This window comes from Rhinopithecus roxellana, chromosome 18 (assembly GCF_007565055.1).
Source record: "Rhinopithecus roxellana isolate Shanxi Qingling chromosome 18, ASM756505v1, whole genome shotgun sequence".
NCBI classification, from domain to species: Eukaryota; Metazoa; Chordata; class Mammalia; order Primates; family Cercopithecidae; genus Rhinopithecus; species Rhinopithecus roxellana.
In genome coordinates, this window is record NC_044566.1 from 61,588,258 (window position 1) to 61,603,928 (window position 15,671).

Here is a 15,671-nt window from a genome sequence, read left to right on the forward strand (position 1 = left end):
CTATCCTAGTGCTTTGTGTCCTCAGAACAGCCACTTTAGGCAGGTATCATTGTCCCCATTTCACCAATGAGAAAACTGAGTCCCAGATGGCTTGTTAACTTGCACAAGGTAGCAGAGATAATATGGGTAAGAGCAGAGGGCTGAGGATAGAAGACATTTCTGCCTAATTCCATAGCCATGGTCTTACCAATACTCCATTCTACTTCTCAATATCTTGAACTTTTAAGGCAAAAAGATTTTTTTTTTTTTTTTTTTTTTTTTTTTGAGACAGAGTCTCGCTCTGTCACACGGGCTGGAGTGCAGTGGTGTGATCTTGGCTCACTGTAACCTCCTCCTCCTGGGTTCAAGCAATTCTTGTGCCTCTGCCTCCCGAGTAGCTGGGATTACAAGTGCCCACCACCATGCCCGGCTAATTTTTGTATTTTAGGTAGAGACGGGGTTTCACCACGTCGGCCAGGCTTAAGGTGAAAAGATTCTTATTGGACACAATTCACAGAATGAAGATGATAATTGAAGGCTCTCTATGCTGATTTCACACTTACCAGTGACACAGTAAAAGATGATGGGGCGGCTGGGCACAAGGGCTCACGCCTGTAACCCCAGCACTTTGGGAGGCCGAGGCAGGCGCATCACAAGGTCAGGAGATCGAGACCATCCTGGCTAACATGGTGAAATCCTGTCTCTACTAAAAATGCAAAAAATTAGCCAGGCGTGGTGGCGGGCGCCTGTAGTCCCAGCTACTTGGGAGGCTGAGACAGGAGAATGGTGTAAACCCGGGAGGCAGAGCTTGCAGTGAGCTGAGATTGCGCCACTGCACTCCAGCCTGGGTGACAGAGCGAGACTCCATCTCAAAAAAAAAAAAAAAAAAAAAAAGAAAGAAAGATGATGGGGCTCCCCTAATCCCGCTCTCACTCACCTATTGATGAGCTTAGAAGCTCAGAAAGGCAGCTGATGTTTAGAAACTCCCACTACCCTCAGCTCAGGTTGAATTGGAGAAGTTGAAGCCAATATTGCAGTATCTGGAGGAGTGGAGGTAAGAATAGGGGGACAGTAGTCTTCTTCCAGCTTCCAAGGCTAGTCTTGGTGATGCTGTGATAAAAGTATTTGTTCATCCATTCATCGATTCACTCAATTGTCATTGCCTGCCTACTATATATAAGGGAATGGATTCAAGTCACATGAATGTTTAGGTAGCACAACCTTATTAACCTGTATATTAGGTCTGCTGTAAACCACAATACACAGCAACTTCATGAAAAATTAGTAGCCATTTTCTTGGTTTCCCTATAGGAGGTCTGGATACTGTTTGAGGGGAGGGGGTACCACTGATACTTGGAGGAGAGCTGTGCACACAGTAGCCCCTACCCAAGAGCATTTTTATGAGGCTTCTCTAATTACTGTCTATGTGTTTGGATTCTGAGTCATAAAAGACAAGCCAACAAATTAAAACATGTATATCAATCCAACTCAAATAATGATCTACCGAATGAAGGCAGCAGGCACTGTTCCTGTTTTAGGCGTGAATGCAGTCCTCATAGTGGTAGCATAGGAATCCCAGTTGGGGCCACCTGCTAAAAGTACAATAAAGCAGTTTTAAAAATGGCAAACCTGAATGTTTTGATGAAATGTTGTTTTAACAATTAAGATAACTTTGCAAGAGAAAAAAAAACATTTTGGATAATTTATCTTTAGAGTCTAAGGAATAAAGGCCAAAATACAGCCTCTAACAGGAATGAGGGAAAGCTTGACTTATTTGTGTTTCACCCCAAAATAAAAGATAGTTCTACTGTTTCTCCTGAGCATTCATGCAGGCTATTTTAAAGAATTAACGACAGACATAAAAATATAAAGAGGAAAGCAGTTCATCTGAAATTCTATCATCTTAAAAGACCCACTATTATGTTTTGGTCACCAACTTTACATGCATCATCTTAGATGTACCTATACTTGCATCATACTAGATATACACATGGAATGATTTTACACACAGGAAATCATATCACATACATCAAGTTTTATAATGGACACCTCCTTACTTCTTTCTTTCCCTGAGATTGCCACTCTCCTTCCTATCCCTCCTCCCAGGCAGCATATGTTAACAATTGTGCCTGCTTCTTTGCATACATATGGAGGTATCACATGCTGATTTATACAGAGACATATTGGGTTTCAGTTATCAACCTTTTGTTTCACAAAAGTGGGTTCATATGACACAAAGTATCTTTTTCTTGTATCTGTCACTAACAGTGTCTGATAGAAAACCCCTCCAAGTTATCTGGTGTGGTTCTAATTCATGTCTTGTAATGGTTGTGCAAAATCCTTTGTTGTGGTGTATATGCTATTTAAAGCTATGAGAGTGGGAAGATCAATGAGGGAAGGAGTAGACTTGGAGCGGAAGTTCCGAGGCTGAGACCTGGAACACTCCAATGTCAAGAATTTGGAGAGAGAAGGAGGAACCAGTGAAGGGTCTGAAAAGCACTGTTAGCAAGGTGATGAAGGAGCCAGTGGCATCCTGAAACTCAAAGTGTCCCAGAGAAGGGAGTCATATACTGCTGATGGTTCCAGGAGGATGCCAGCTGAGAACTTACCACTGGCAGTGCTATTGTTTGAATGTGTTCCCCAAATTTTGTATATTGGGAACTTAATCCCTAAATGTATATGTTGATAGCATTTGGAGGTGGGGCATTTGAGAGGTAATTAAGATTGGATAAGGTAATCAGAGAGGGGTCCCCAGGATGCGATTGGTGGCTTTATACAAAGAGGATGAGAGACCTGGGCTAGCACATTCTTGCCCAGTCATCATGCAATGCCCTCCACTATGTTACGATGCAGCTAATAGGCCCTCACCCGATGCAAGTGCCATGCTCTTGGACTTTCCATCCTCTAGAACCATTAGCTAAATAGTATTCTTTTCCTTATAAATTACCCAGTATGTAGTATTCTGTGATAGCAACAGAAAGTGAACTAAGGTAGATATGGGCAACAACACTGTTTATTTGCCCCAACCTCCATTGTCAACAAAGTACCACCAAATTTCTCAGGAATATACATTTAAATTTAAAATTCAGTCATTCTCTCACTCTTCATATCTGGGTAGCTACCTGCTGCTTTTTAGATGTCATGAGAAACCGACTGAATGTCTCTATTTTTTGAATACATGGTGTTCTCTTGGATCTATCACTTCATCCCTAGAATACTGTAGCCAGTATTCTGCATACTCATTGCCTGTATTTGTTCCCCTTCATGTGTCCTATTACAATTGTTACTAAGTATTTTTCTTCAATTTCCCTATTTTAAAAAGCTAGATGCTACTGTTTAGCATAGGGAGCTCTGGCCAAATATTTATGATTCCTGTTATCTGTGAACCTCTTAATGTTCATCTCCTCATCTATCCCAATCAAGTCTTGTTTATAATTTAACAGACTCTCATTTCCAATCAGGAGCTGATCATCCACAACTATTACCTGTGCCCTTGATCCTGGCTGAAGTTCTACTTCCACTTTAAAGCCCCTTAGAGAACCCAAGCTTTAGCCCCTTGTATTCCCCACTCTGTACCTGTGCTTCTATGCACTCCTAGTGTCTGCTTTCTAATCCTGCTCTACAAGAAATGATGTCATTCTCCAATATTCCTGCTTTAGTGGGCATCACTTTATGCTTGAAAGCATTTTATCCCAATAGCAGAATTCAATGTTCTTTGTTAAAAGAATTACAAGTGTGAACAAGTAAAAGGGAAGAAATTGTGAGGCACGCCACTCATAAAAGAAGGCTTCTCTAACCTGATTTGAACTTCTGCATTGGACTTCTGGAAGGATTGGGAAAGATATTCTGCACAAAAGCCACACATAACTTCTCCCTTTTTTTCTAAGGCAAACAACTCTAACAGTCCAGATCACATTTCTATTAGGCTCAGATATGCCTCAAAAAGCCTGGCAGAACAGCACTCCAGGCAGCATCTCCCAAGCAATCATGTTGGCAAGCACGACATGCCTCTCTGTGCTCCCATCTAGGATCCTATCCCTTCTGAAGATAGTTTGGCAGCTGGGGTCACCAATTGCCAGGTGCCTGTATCAGGAGTCTAACGGACAAGAGCAGCATGCCTCACTGCTTCCAGGAACCAAGGCCACGCAAGCCTCCCTCTTCCCATGTTACATTTGTACAGATCAGGCACTCGCTCCACTCCCTAATCCTTACCTGCTTGGATGCACACTTTATCTTTGGTACATCTTCCTTTAATTTCATGTTAATGATTTCCCTTACTACAACCCTTTTTGTCGGGGCTGTAATTCCATGCTTTTTACCTCCATTGGCAAAGCTTCTGAAAGTACAGTATGCTATTGGAATTAAGCTTCTTCATTAACAGAAATGTTCATTGAGAAATCTGTAATCACAATATTCTGAAAATCTGTTTCTAGTATGTTCTCTGCATGTCACTACTTTCTTCTCAGTGTCTCAATGTCTTTTTCTGTAGCTCATATCCATGTTTCCTGTGATTATGTCTTCCTCATTCTTTCTTCTCTCATTTTCTGTTCCTCCTGCAAACAAGTCCCCAAGCTCTCCCATGGACCAAGCCCTGTGGGGCACTGGGACACAGAGTCTTGACCTGGCCTTGGAGAAATCACAAGCCAAGAGATGAGCTATGAACACAAGTTTAATGTGGTGCTGATGGCCTATGTGTCACAGGGAACATGAAGAGGGTGCAATTCTTTCTGCTTGGATGAGAAGATGGCGCAGCAAGGACAGGCCCAGGGGTCATCATAGCATAGTTGGCACCTGAGCTGTGATTTAATTTAGTAGATGCTTGAAAGAGAAACACAGGACATGGAGTAAAGCAATTTACAGAGGAAGTACCAGGAGGTATGAGAGTCTGAGATGAGACAGAACAAATAGCCCTATGTGAATGGAGCAAAGGGAAAGATGGCTAATGACAGGTTGGCAAAGCATCCTAAAGCCTCATTCTGCTAACCTTGACCACCCACTGGATGTGTTCACCATTAGGAAAATATAAAGCTATAAAAATACTATAAAATAGTAACTAATATGTATATTCTATCATACTTTACAAAATATTTTCACATGTTGTTTTATTCCCTCATTTTGTTTAAGGGATTCAAGCTATTGATAAATATAAGTTGTTTGTAATGTGCCACATGGTGACACTACAAAAAAGATATGTCCATGTCCTAATCCCCAAAACCTGTGACTCTGATCTTATTGGGAAAAGGGGTCTTTGTGCATGCAATTAAAGATCTCGAGATTAGGAAATCATCCTGGATTATCCTCATGTACCCTAAATGCAAGTAGAAGTGTGCTTATAAGATATAGGCAGAGACCTGGAGTAATGAGGCCACAAGCTAGTGTTACAGGATCTCTGGGGTGTTGATTTTTCTGGCTGGAAACCTCTGTGCCTGCAGTGCCTTTGCCAGCCTTTGCCAGAGTTTGTCCCGCATTGAGGTACACAGACAAGTGAAGAGTGAAGAAGAGTTTTAGTGTTAGAACAGCTCAGAGGAAGGAGTAGCTTCTCTCTGTAGGCAGGTCATCCGGTCAAGTGTTCAGCTGTCAGCAGAGAGGAGGCCCTGCAGAGCATAGCTCCTCTCCTTAGGCAAGTCATCGGAGGTCTCTGCAGGTCTCTGAAGCTCTCAGCAGAGAGGGTAGCTCCTCTCTGTCAGCAGTGGAAAGGGTACTCCTTCCTTTCTGCAGCTAGTTGCCCCATCATCTCCAGCTATCAGCAGAGAGCATACTCCTCTACAGAGGGTGGTTCCCTTGTCTCTCCCTGCCCTCTTCGTTCTGCCGTCCTCTTCCCTGCTCTGGCTGAGCCCAGGGTTTTTATGAACTTCAGAGGGAAGAATGTGCGTGCTGATTGGTCCATGGGTGGCCATGAGCAGGCCGGAGGAGGCAGCTTGAGTCCCCACTCAGGAGGAGGCAACCTGATCCCCAGTCTTCAGGCCCTCCGTGGTCAGAAGGTGGGGCCTTATTGGGCACCCCAGCCCCTTCCACCCAGGATTCTGTCTGCCTCTGGCTGCCATTCACAGCCCTGGGGCTTGGCCCCAACCCCACTCTGAGATCAGAGCCAGTGGAGAGAGGCCAGGCAGTGGGAGCAGATACCCCTGAGCCTGCAGGGATGAGGGTGGGGTATGACCTAGCAGTGGGAGGAGATACCCCTGAGCCTGCAGGGATGGGTGGGTGAGGGTGTCCTTCCTGGGGGGTTCAAGGGTGCAGGCTGCAGAGATGTCCAGGTCCTGTGCCTGGGAGGGCAGCCGCAGCTGCACCAGGGAGTTCCTGCCTGACCAACTTGGAAGACGCAAAGCTCCTGCTTGTCCCCGGCTCCTGCCTGCTTCATGGAGTGGAAGGCCCAGGTCTGCAGCCATGGGTTCCACAGGGAGGCTCAGAGGCACAGGGAGGCTCAGACCCACAGCCACAGTTTGGGTGACTGTAGCCTTGTCCAGGACGACGGGGCTCCTGCCTGCTCCATAGAGCAGGAGGCCTGGGTCTGCAGCTGTGGTTTGGGCGGCTGTAGCCGCACAGGGAGCTCCCATCCGGACTCAGAAGGGGCAACTCTCACGGGCTCCATGGAGCGTTGCAGCCCCAGCTGTGCTTGCCTACTGCAGCCAGCATGATGGCAGCAGCCACTGCCATCACTAGCATTGCTCATGGCCACTTGAAGCTGGAAGAGGTAAGGACCACTTCTCCCCCAGGGCCTGTAGAGGGAGTGCAGACTTTTCCAGACCTTGATTTCAGGCTCTCGACCTTCAGAGCTGTGAGGAAATAAATTTTTGTTGTTTGAATCCACCAGTCTGTGGGAACATACAGCAGCCACAGGAAGCTAATATAGCACCTGAGAAGCCCATCTGTAGTAATTATTCAATAGCAGTTAGTCATCAGTCACCACCAACCTCATCCTATTTTGGACCAAAGCTGGGCAGTGGTGACACAACAAGCCCACCTTTTGGAGGGTGACTCACCCAGCAGTGGGGGATGAAGTGGCACAGACTAGCCATTAGAGGCCCGAGCCTGGAGGTAAAGGGGCAAATTCACCCAGGGGAAAAAGAGCTTTGGAGGCAGAATCAAAGAGACCTGGTGATCAAACTGCAGTCTTAAGGAAGCTGCCTTCCCTTCTAAGTTGAGGAGCTAGGACCCTCTTAACTGAACTCTCAAATTCTGGAAGGTTTGAGGAGGACAAGGAGTGTGATTTTGCACATGTCAAGTTGGAGGCCCTGCTGCAACACCCACATGGAACTGTCTGGTAGACAGTTAGATATTCTGGTCTGAAAAATTAGGAGGAAAGTCCAAGTCAGAGATAAAGGTTAGACAGTTGTTGGCACCTTTAGGCAGCACCTGAAGCCTGTGGCAGGATATGGTCACAAAGAGAAGGTAAGCCTAGAAGGATCAATCTTGGAAGACTCTAACAGTTTCCAGACAAGAAGGGGATGTAACGGGGAGACAGTGGGAAAACAGGGTGGTTAGAAAGGGAAGAGAAGCATCCAAAGGGGTGCTGTCGGGATGCTAGGAGGGGATCCTCCCTCCTTTGTCTCTCCTGTTTGCCTTGTCATCATATAGAAACTGAGTGTATTAGATATTTTCTGCACTAATTAAGTATTTTCATTTTCCACTCTTAATTCACAATGGAATGAATTGGAATGAAAATATGCACTTCATTCATTCTTGTGGGAGCACAATTCTAGAAAATTTGTACTCGAACAATCCCTCACTACTCCGTAGCCACTGTGGAATTACAATTACCCAGCTATACAGCAGCAATGGGCAATTATTGCCACAAGAGACCATGATGGAGATGACTACACGGTAATCATGCCACTAGCATCACAGCTAGAGTGGCTATCCCTCCACCAACCCAAAAGGCTGAACTGGTGAACCTGCTGCATCTGCCGGTAGAATTAGGATGAAAAGCACTACCTCTGTGAAATACAAAATCTCTGTGGAAGAAAAACCAGTTCGGGTTAGAGGCAGCAGCTGAAGGCCATGGCTCCCAGGCTGTGTGACAGCCCAGGGAGGGCCCCGCCTCTGCAGACACCGCTGGGACTGCAGCCAGCAGCCACCCCCTCCCCCACTTTCCTTGCTGTTTCCTAGACCCTGTATGGGGATCGGGACTCATGCAGGACTTGTTCTCTTCTGATCTTCCCGGACTTCTCTTTCTTCTTTGCCTTTGGCCCTGTTTTCCTTGGAAAATCTCCAGTTCTTCCTTTTTTCCCGTCCCCTCTTAGCCAGGCGTTTCCTTGAGTGTTTAAAACTTAACGCTGCGCGTTTTCGGGAGCGGGGACTTGGCAAAGGGTACGCGAAGGACTGAAAAGGGGCAACGTCATGAATACCCTGTAATTCTCCCTCACTCCCCTTCTTTTCCTCAGGTGAGCGTACTCCTAAGAGCGATGCCACACCCTTAAAGACCTAAGGCCCCCTTTTCTCAACAGGACCCTTTCCCCGGGAAAGACCCCAGCCCCACCCCGCAGACCGGCAGAGTCTGCTCTCTTACTTGGCCGGAGGTTGTGGTGGCAGAGAGCGGGATCCGGAGCCCTGGGCCCGGGCTGTTCCATTCTGCCCGAGGAGGCGACCACCTGACCCTGGCTCCAGCTGAACTCAGCGCTGCGGGAGCCCCGGGCCGCTTTGTGACTCGTCGCTATGGAGACAAGGGTCGGGTTCCAGGGAGTTCTGCCCTGCCAACGGGTGCTGGCCACGAAAGAGGCTTAACCTGGCCAGCGCGGGAATGGGGTGCAGAGAGCAAAGAAACGTGGCTTTGATCCTATGGATGCCTTACTTTTACATTATTTGTATAGTTCCTGCAGTGAGCTTTCCCGACCACAGTCTCGTATGTTTCCTAAGAAAAGCAAACAGGGAAGACATTGAAGAGAAAGTAGTAGTGTCAGATTTTCAACTGCAAACTTTCATCCATTAGCTTTCAGCTTAAGCAAATGTGGGCAAAGTTGTCACGGATCTTTGCAGTAAGTAAGAACCAAGCAAGAAGACTGAATCCCAAGTTGTCTGGTGTAAATGGAAGCAGTTTCTGTGATAGTTCCATGCAGTCAGAAGGGTCATCCTGGCTTAGGAGAGGGGCAGAAGGGGAAATGCACGGGTGGAAACAGGAGTGGGCAAGGAGGATGTGACACTCTCCCCTTCACCAGGCCACGTTCCTGGCAATAACCATAGTGTTTGTGAGTGTCAAACTAATTGTTCTACTCTCATAGAGGAAGCTATGTCTCTCATCCTCTTGTAAGAGTTTTCACTGATGAAGGGGGTCTTTTATCTTCATATCCTGGGAACTACTCAAACTGTTTCAAAGAGTCAAAGACACCAATAACAGAGATTCTTGTTTTCAGGGGCAGATTAGAAAAGAAACAATTTGCTGAAACTCCCTCTGCTTATAACAAAACTGACTGAAATCAGCTGGAATCAATGAGGCCAAATGGAGTTTGCACACAGTAAGCTTGCTGACGTCACAGCCTGAATTTCTACCACATGTTTCATACCAACTCCCTCCGAATTTGCACATGGGACCTACGAGGAAGCTCGACGAGAGAACCATGCACGCCTGAAGACCTCCCAGATGTGCCCTTTGCTTCCACCAATTACCTGCTAATGCCAGGATCCACCCCCAAACCTTTTGTAATAAAATTACGGCTTTAAAGCCAGTACAAGCAGACAGATTTGAACTGGACTCCTGTTTCCTCAGAAGTTGACTTGCAATATGAAGCTTTTCTTTTCTCAAAAACTTGGTGTCATACTGTTGGTTTCTAGTGCAGTGAGCTCCTTTTGCTGGATAACACTACCTGGTAATTTGACGTACTAGGTGGTTAGTAACTACTGACTGCCTCCAGGTTACAACACAGTTACTCCCCACCTGGGTGAAAAGAGAAGCCAGGAAATACATATTGGAGTCAGCTGGCAACCTGTTTACAAAGCAATTTACAACAGTTCCTTATTCCTAAGGGGTTGTTCTAATGTAAGACCTCAGAGAAACAGTGCAGTGTAACAAAGGAGGAATTTATCAAAAGACACACAAAGAGCATCAAGGTAAGGATCCCAAATATACACGCAAGGAATGTCTTTACAATGAAGAGCTAAACTAGAATTTTCTGAAGGTAGAGTTCCATCCATATAATGGAATGAATGTAACACATTATAAACTCTCCTATTTTGAAGCAATGGAGGGTGGAACACATTAGAAGGCATAGATGTTATTAAAAGGAATGAGTCTAAATTAGGATTTAGTAGTGGCATCTAAATTTAAAAAGTCGCACCCAATAACAGATTACTGTCTGGAAATGGTAGAGCTAATTAGCATAGCATAATTTAAGAGAAATACATTTTTAAAATAGAGCAGCAAGTATATAGAATTTTGAAAGTGAATTCTTATTAATATCTTACGATTTGTCTCATTTTAGGCAAGCTGTGAAATGGTGGGGTGGGAACCAAAGACAGAGCCAAAAGATCTGTCACTGCAGCCCCTTAGGGTACGCAGACCCTTCCCTGCGCCCTGGTCTCCTTGTCTGTCCATGAGAATGCCGGCACCCAGCTCACTGTGCTGTAAACATGATGAGTTCCAACAATAATTTATAAACTGCAAAATCACACAAATCTAAGGTATTGCTCTTGTTGCTATTCTGATCTTCATTCCTTTCACAGTCTTTCATTTCTGCTTCAAAGTGTATTTTTGCGTGGATCCATTTTATGGCGAGCGGTATAGCGCTATTCCTGCCTTTGAATTCTGGTTGCCTGAGGCAACTCCTCCAAATGATTAAGTAGAATATTTCCCCCGCTTTCTTCTGTCCCTCCACAAATACTGACCGTGCACTGAGTATGAGCTGTATGATGGCATCGGGGCAATGCCCCCATTATTATAGTGAACGAACTTCCTAGAAGAGGAGGTGCCTGAGTTGGGTCCTCAATGGTGCTTGGAGTCAGCCAGGTGAACAGGGAGAGATGACGCAAACTAGCTCAAGGGCCAGAGGCATGGAACAGTGTGTGCAGTCCCAAGACCTTTAGTAGTTCAATATTGCCATGTTGTAAAGTATGTCCGGGGAAACTGAGAGCCGGCTGGGGTGGAATGCCCTGCAGGCCATCCTGAGAAGCTTGGACTTCACCTGAGCATGCTTGAGTTAAGCAATGTAGTGAAGGGTCACATTGGAAGTTTAAGTAAATCCTGGCCTCTCATTCCAGAAGGAGGAGAGGCAAAATTCCACATCGTTCTGCCAGAGTAAGTGAATCATTCAGAAATGAAAGCATCTACGTTACTAATTTAGGTTACTGGTATGTGTTTAGCAGAGTTTCAAATCGATCCAAAACAACTGAGAATAGTTGTATTGAATGGGTGAAATGTTAATTGGTTATTTTCAGTTGAAATGATTACAACCGGGCATGGTGGCTCAGGCTTGTAGTCCCAATACCTTGGAAGTCCAAGGCAAGAGGATCCTTTGAGCCTAGAAGTTTGAGACTAGCCTGGACAACATAGAGAGACGCTGTTTCTACAAAAAATGAAAAAATTAGCCCGGCACGGTGATGCACATGTGTCGTCCCAGCTACTTGGGAGGCTGAGGTGGGAGGATCGAGTAAGTCCAGGAGTTTGAGGCTACAGTGAGCTGTAGTGGTGCCACTGTACTCCAGCCTGGGTGACAGAGAAAAACCCCATCTCCAAAAACAAAAAACAAAAACTTTGTGACAATCAATTTCTTTCTGCATGCACACATGCACCTGTGTGTGCATGTCTGTGCATGCGCGCGCGCGCGCACACACACACACACACACACACAAACACACACATAGAGAACATGATATGAAGTAGTAAAGACTGGGATGGGTGGTAAGGGTGAAGAGACAGCAAATATAGAACACTCAAGTTTAAACTGTAACAGAGAAGAAAACCTTTAACCAGGGGTGGAGGAGGGGCTCAGGTAGAGAGAGTTACTACTTAAAACAGGGAAGGAGTAACCAAATTCCTAGGCCAAGGGTCAGGAGCAGAAAGATAGAGCTTGAAGCTACAGGAGAGAGCAGATGGGGCCCAGGCCTGGAGAAGACAGGTGTGCTGGAGAGCCACTCCCCAATCTGAGTGTGCCTACCTGCCCCTGGGCGTGTATGAGCACACGGATTCAGATTCAGGAAGTCAGGCGGAGCCTGAGCTGCTGCATTTCTAGCAAGATCCCAGGTGATTCACAGAATTTGAGATGGACAGCTCTAGAACCTTGCTGTGCTTCAGCAACCTCAGCAGCACCTTGTTAGAAACGCAGACGTTCAGGCCCAGCCCAGAGCTGCTAAATCAGGATCTGCACTCTATCAAGATCTCCGGAGGATTACTAGGAACATTCCAGTTTGAGAAGCACTGCTCCAGGTCATACGAGAGGCAAGGTCATCTCCCAAATGAGAGGGAGAGAGGAAAGAGTTGAAGGCAAAAATTCAAAGAGCAAGCTAATAAAGAACGGGTAAAAGAATTGACAGGTGGCCACTGCCAAAAGCCCAGAAGAGGTCACAGACAATCTGCCCCTTGTCAACTACTTTGGATACAAAGATACAAAGTGAAGCTTCTCTGCCTTTGCTCTTATATCTGGACAAAAGACTTTCTATCATGATGCAGTATGCAATGCTTTGATTCGAGTATCCTTAAATAGAGATTTCTTTAAAGGAATTGTCTCACACAGTTGTGACAAGTCCAAAATCTGTGGGGTAGGACAGCAGGCTGGAGACACAGGGAAGAGTTGATATTGCAGCTCGAGTCTGAAGGCTGACTGTTGGCAGAATTCACTCTTGCTGGGGGAAGCCAATGTGTTATTCTAGTTCCTCCTTCGACTGATTAGATGAGGCCCACCCACATCAGAGATGGCAATCTGCTTTATTCAAAGTCCATGATCTAAATGTTAACCCCATCCAGAAACACTCTCACAGAAATATTCAGAATGACTGTTGACCAAAGATCTGGGCACTGTGACCCAGTCAAGTTGACACGTAAAATTAGCCATCACAGACTCAGATCTTGTTGAGTCATCTAGGTCATAGTTGCCACTAAGAGGGGTTGTAGGTAAGTAGTCCAAGAATGATTTCGGTCCTCTTATTGGAAATTCCAGAAAAAACAATTCTATAGTTACTTTCTTTTAGGATAGTCCAATTTAATGGGGTAAATTCTAAGCTCTGCTTCTAACTTGCTACTTACTAAATTTACTTACATTTCATCTAAATAAAACCATAACAGCAAGTTTAGACTATTGATTCTATCAAAACCTCATCAATCCCTTTTATATGTGACCTCCCTCCTCAGCCAGCCCTTCTCTCCCTAATTCTTTCCTGAACTCTTTTTTTTTTTTGTATTTTTTGTAGAGATAGGGTTTTACCATTTTGCCCAGGCTGATCTCAAACTTCTGGGCTCAAGCAATCCACCCACCTCAGCCTACCAAAGTGTTGGGATTACAGGTGTGAGCCACAGCGCCCAGCCTCTTCTTGGAGCACTTAAGAAACACACAGGCTGTGGCGGCCATTGGTTAATTATCAATGCCTTCCATTGTTAGTTCTCTCAGGTTTATGCAAGTAGCAAACAGCAAAAGTGAACAGTCATTTTAAATCTGTTATACCAGCGCTTATCCATCCAAATGAAATGTTCTCTTTTCCAAAGTAATCATGTATTTGAATGCTGCTTGTATTAGTTTGTTCTCACACTGCTATGAAGAAATACCCGAGACTGGGTAATTCATAAAGAAAAGAGGTTTAATTGACTCACAGTTCCGCATGGCTGGGGAGGCCTCAGGAAACTTACATTCATGGAGAAAAGCACCTCTTTCACAGGGCAGCAGGAGAGAGAACAAGTGCCCAGTGAAGGGGGAAGCCCCTTATAAAACCATCAGATCTCATGAGAACTGACTCACACTCATGAGAACAGGATGAGGGAACCACCCTCATGATTCAGCTATCTCCACCTGGTCCCTCCCATGATCTGTGGGGATTATGGGAACTACAATTCAAGATGAGATTTGGGCGGGGACATAGCCAAACCATATTACTGCTGCTATCGCTTGAAGCATTTTTGAAATTCTTTAGAAACTCCCTTTGAAAACTGGCACACATATTATTTTGAATTTCTTCAACGGGGGCCTAACTTTGCTCTTTGAGGATAGATTGGATATTTGAAACAGTGAAATGGCATCCAAGCTGATAATTAAGGTAGGCGGTCAAGTTGAGCAACGTTATCTTTTAGCCAAAAATCAATCTTGTACCATCAGGCAATGAGAAAAAACCAAAACAAAACAAAACAAAACTCCCTCATTCTGTAAATCATTTCTGGACTTGCATTCTTGTTGGAATAAGTGACTAGCCTCCAAGATCACTGAGAGCTTGGGTAAATCAATCACTTGGATCAATCAATCCTTAAATATTTGTTTTAAAACTAAATTTTGCCAGGCATGGTGGCTCACGCCTGCAATCCCAGCACTTTGGGAGGCCGAGGTGGGTGAATCGCCTGAGGTCAGGAGTTTGAGACCAGCCTGGCCAACATGATGAAACTCCGTTTCTACTAAAAATACAAAAATTAGCTGGGCATAATGGTACACGCCTGTAATCCCAGCTTCTTGGGAGGCTGAGGCAGGAGAATTGCTTGAACCCAGGAGGTGGAGGTTGCAGTGAGCCGAGATCATGCCACTGCACTCCAACCTGGGCAACAAAAGTGAAACTCTGTCTCAAAAATAAAATAAAATAAAACTAAATTTTACATTACATGTAATTGGTTTTTATCTCCAGAACTGGATTACAAGCATCTTAGATGTTTTCCTTTTTTAATTTATCTCAGAGCACTTGTTTTATTACTCTTATTAGCTTATACAAGGGTCTTCTTTTACAGGAGTGGAAGCTTCTTGAAGGCAAGGGCCATGTGTAGGCACCTTTGTATGCCAGCATCTACCTGGTGTGTGCACTCAAACATGTGTGTTGAATGAATGAAGATGAACTGAATGAATGAATGACTTGCTTAGGTCATTGTTGTCCTACAGATTGCATTGACCTTAAACTGCTAAAATATCAGCTTGGGCCACATTTATACTCAGTGTGAGGCCTCTTTTACCCAGGAAGATTTGCTCCTAGACTTTTCATCAACTTTAAAGATTGCCCAATATAACTTCTTTGTGATAGTTACTAATAAAATACACTAGCACAGTATATATTTCTTATAAGCAATCAATAAAACTTTGCCTTGTGAATATTGAATGGGTGAATGCATTTGGTACAGAGTTGACTGAAAAGAAGTTTTTAATGGTGAAAGAAACCTTCCAGATCTTTAGTCCATTCCTGGGGTGATACTGATGGTTTTTCTCAATTCCACTACTTAAAAAAAAAAAAAAAATCTTCTTTGTCAGTTTTGTGAATAGAATTTCTGTTTCCTTTGGGAAGCATTTCATATTTGATATCCACGTAAGGTTTGTTTGCACTGGTTAACTTAGTTTACTGTTAATACTCTTCATTTTTTACTGAGTGTAATAATAAATGTTTAACCTCTTCTGTTACTAAGTAGCATTCCCCTTCTCTTTTCTGAAAGATCAGCATCAAATTTTATTTCCTTTCTTCAAATACTTCATAGCCCTGCTCTTCAAAAGGTTCTTCTTGAGAAAGTGGCTATGAAAACCCACAATTCTTATTGTAATTCACTAAGTTACAAGGCAAATACACCACCCGCAAACCACAATGGAAAGCTCACA

General features: G+C 44.6%; 1 protein-coding gene and 1 long non-coding RNA gene across 5 annotated transcripts in view; one reads left to right on the plus strand and one right to left on the minus strand.

Annotated features, from left to right (window-relative positions):
* Positions 1 to 8,602, minus strand: part of TEX26 (testis expressed 26) — a 42,095-nt gene extending 33,493 nt beyond the window's left edge. For 2 of the 4 annotated variants that reach the window (XM_010367078.2, XM_010367077.2), the window contains exons 1-2: positions 8,486 to 8,602; positions 1,484 to 1,571 (exon numbers count right to left, since the gene is read on the minus strand). In XM_010367078.2, coding sequence (XP_010365380.2) covers positions 1,484 to 1,571; positions 8,486 to 8,546 — 149 coding nt within the window. In that variant the 5' untranslated portion in view covers positions 8,547 to 8,602. Of the gene's footprint in view, positions 1 to 916; positions 961 to 1,483; positions 1,572 to 8,485 lie in introns of those variants that run through there. The other 2 variants (XM_030922256.1, XM_030922255.1) reach the window with 2 other exon arrangements.
* Positions 8,603 to 8,653: 51 nt separating this feature from the next.
* Positions 8,654 to 10,589, plus strand: LOC104665303. The gene is made up of 3 exons (XR_748394.1): positions 8,654 to 8,994; positions 9,327 to 10,020; positions 10,392 to 10,589. It is a non-coding gene; the product is annotated as an uncharacterized LOC104665303 (long non-coding RNA).
* The last annotated feature ends 5,082 nt before the right edge of the window (positions 10,590 to 15,671 follow it).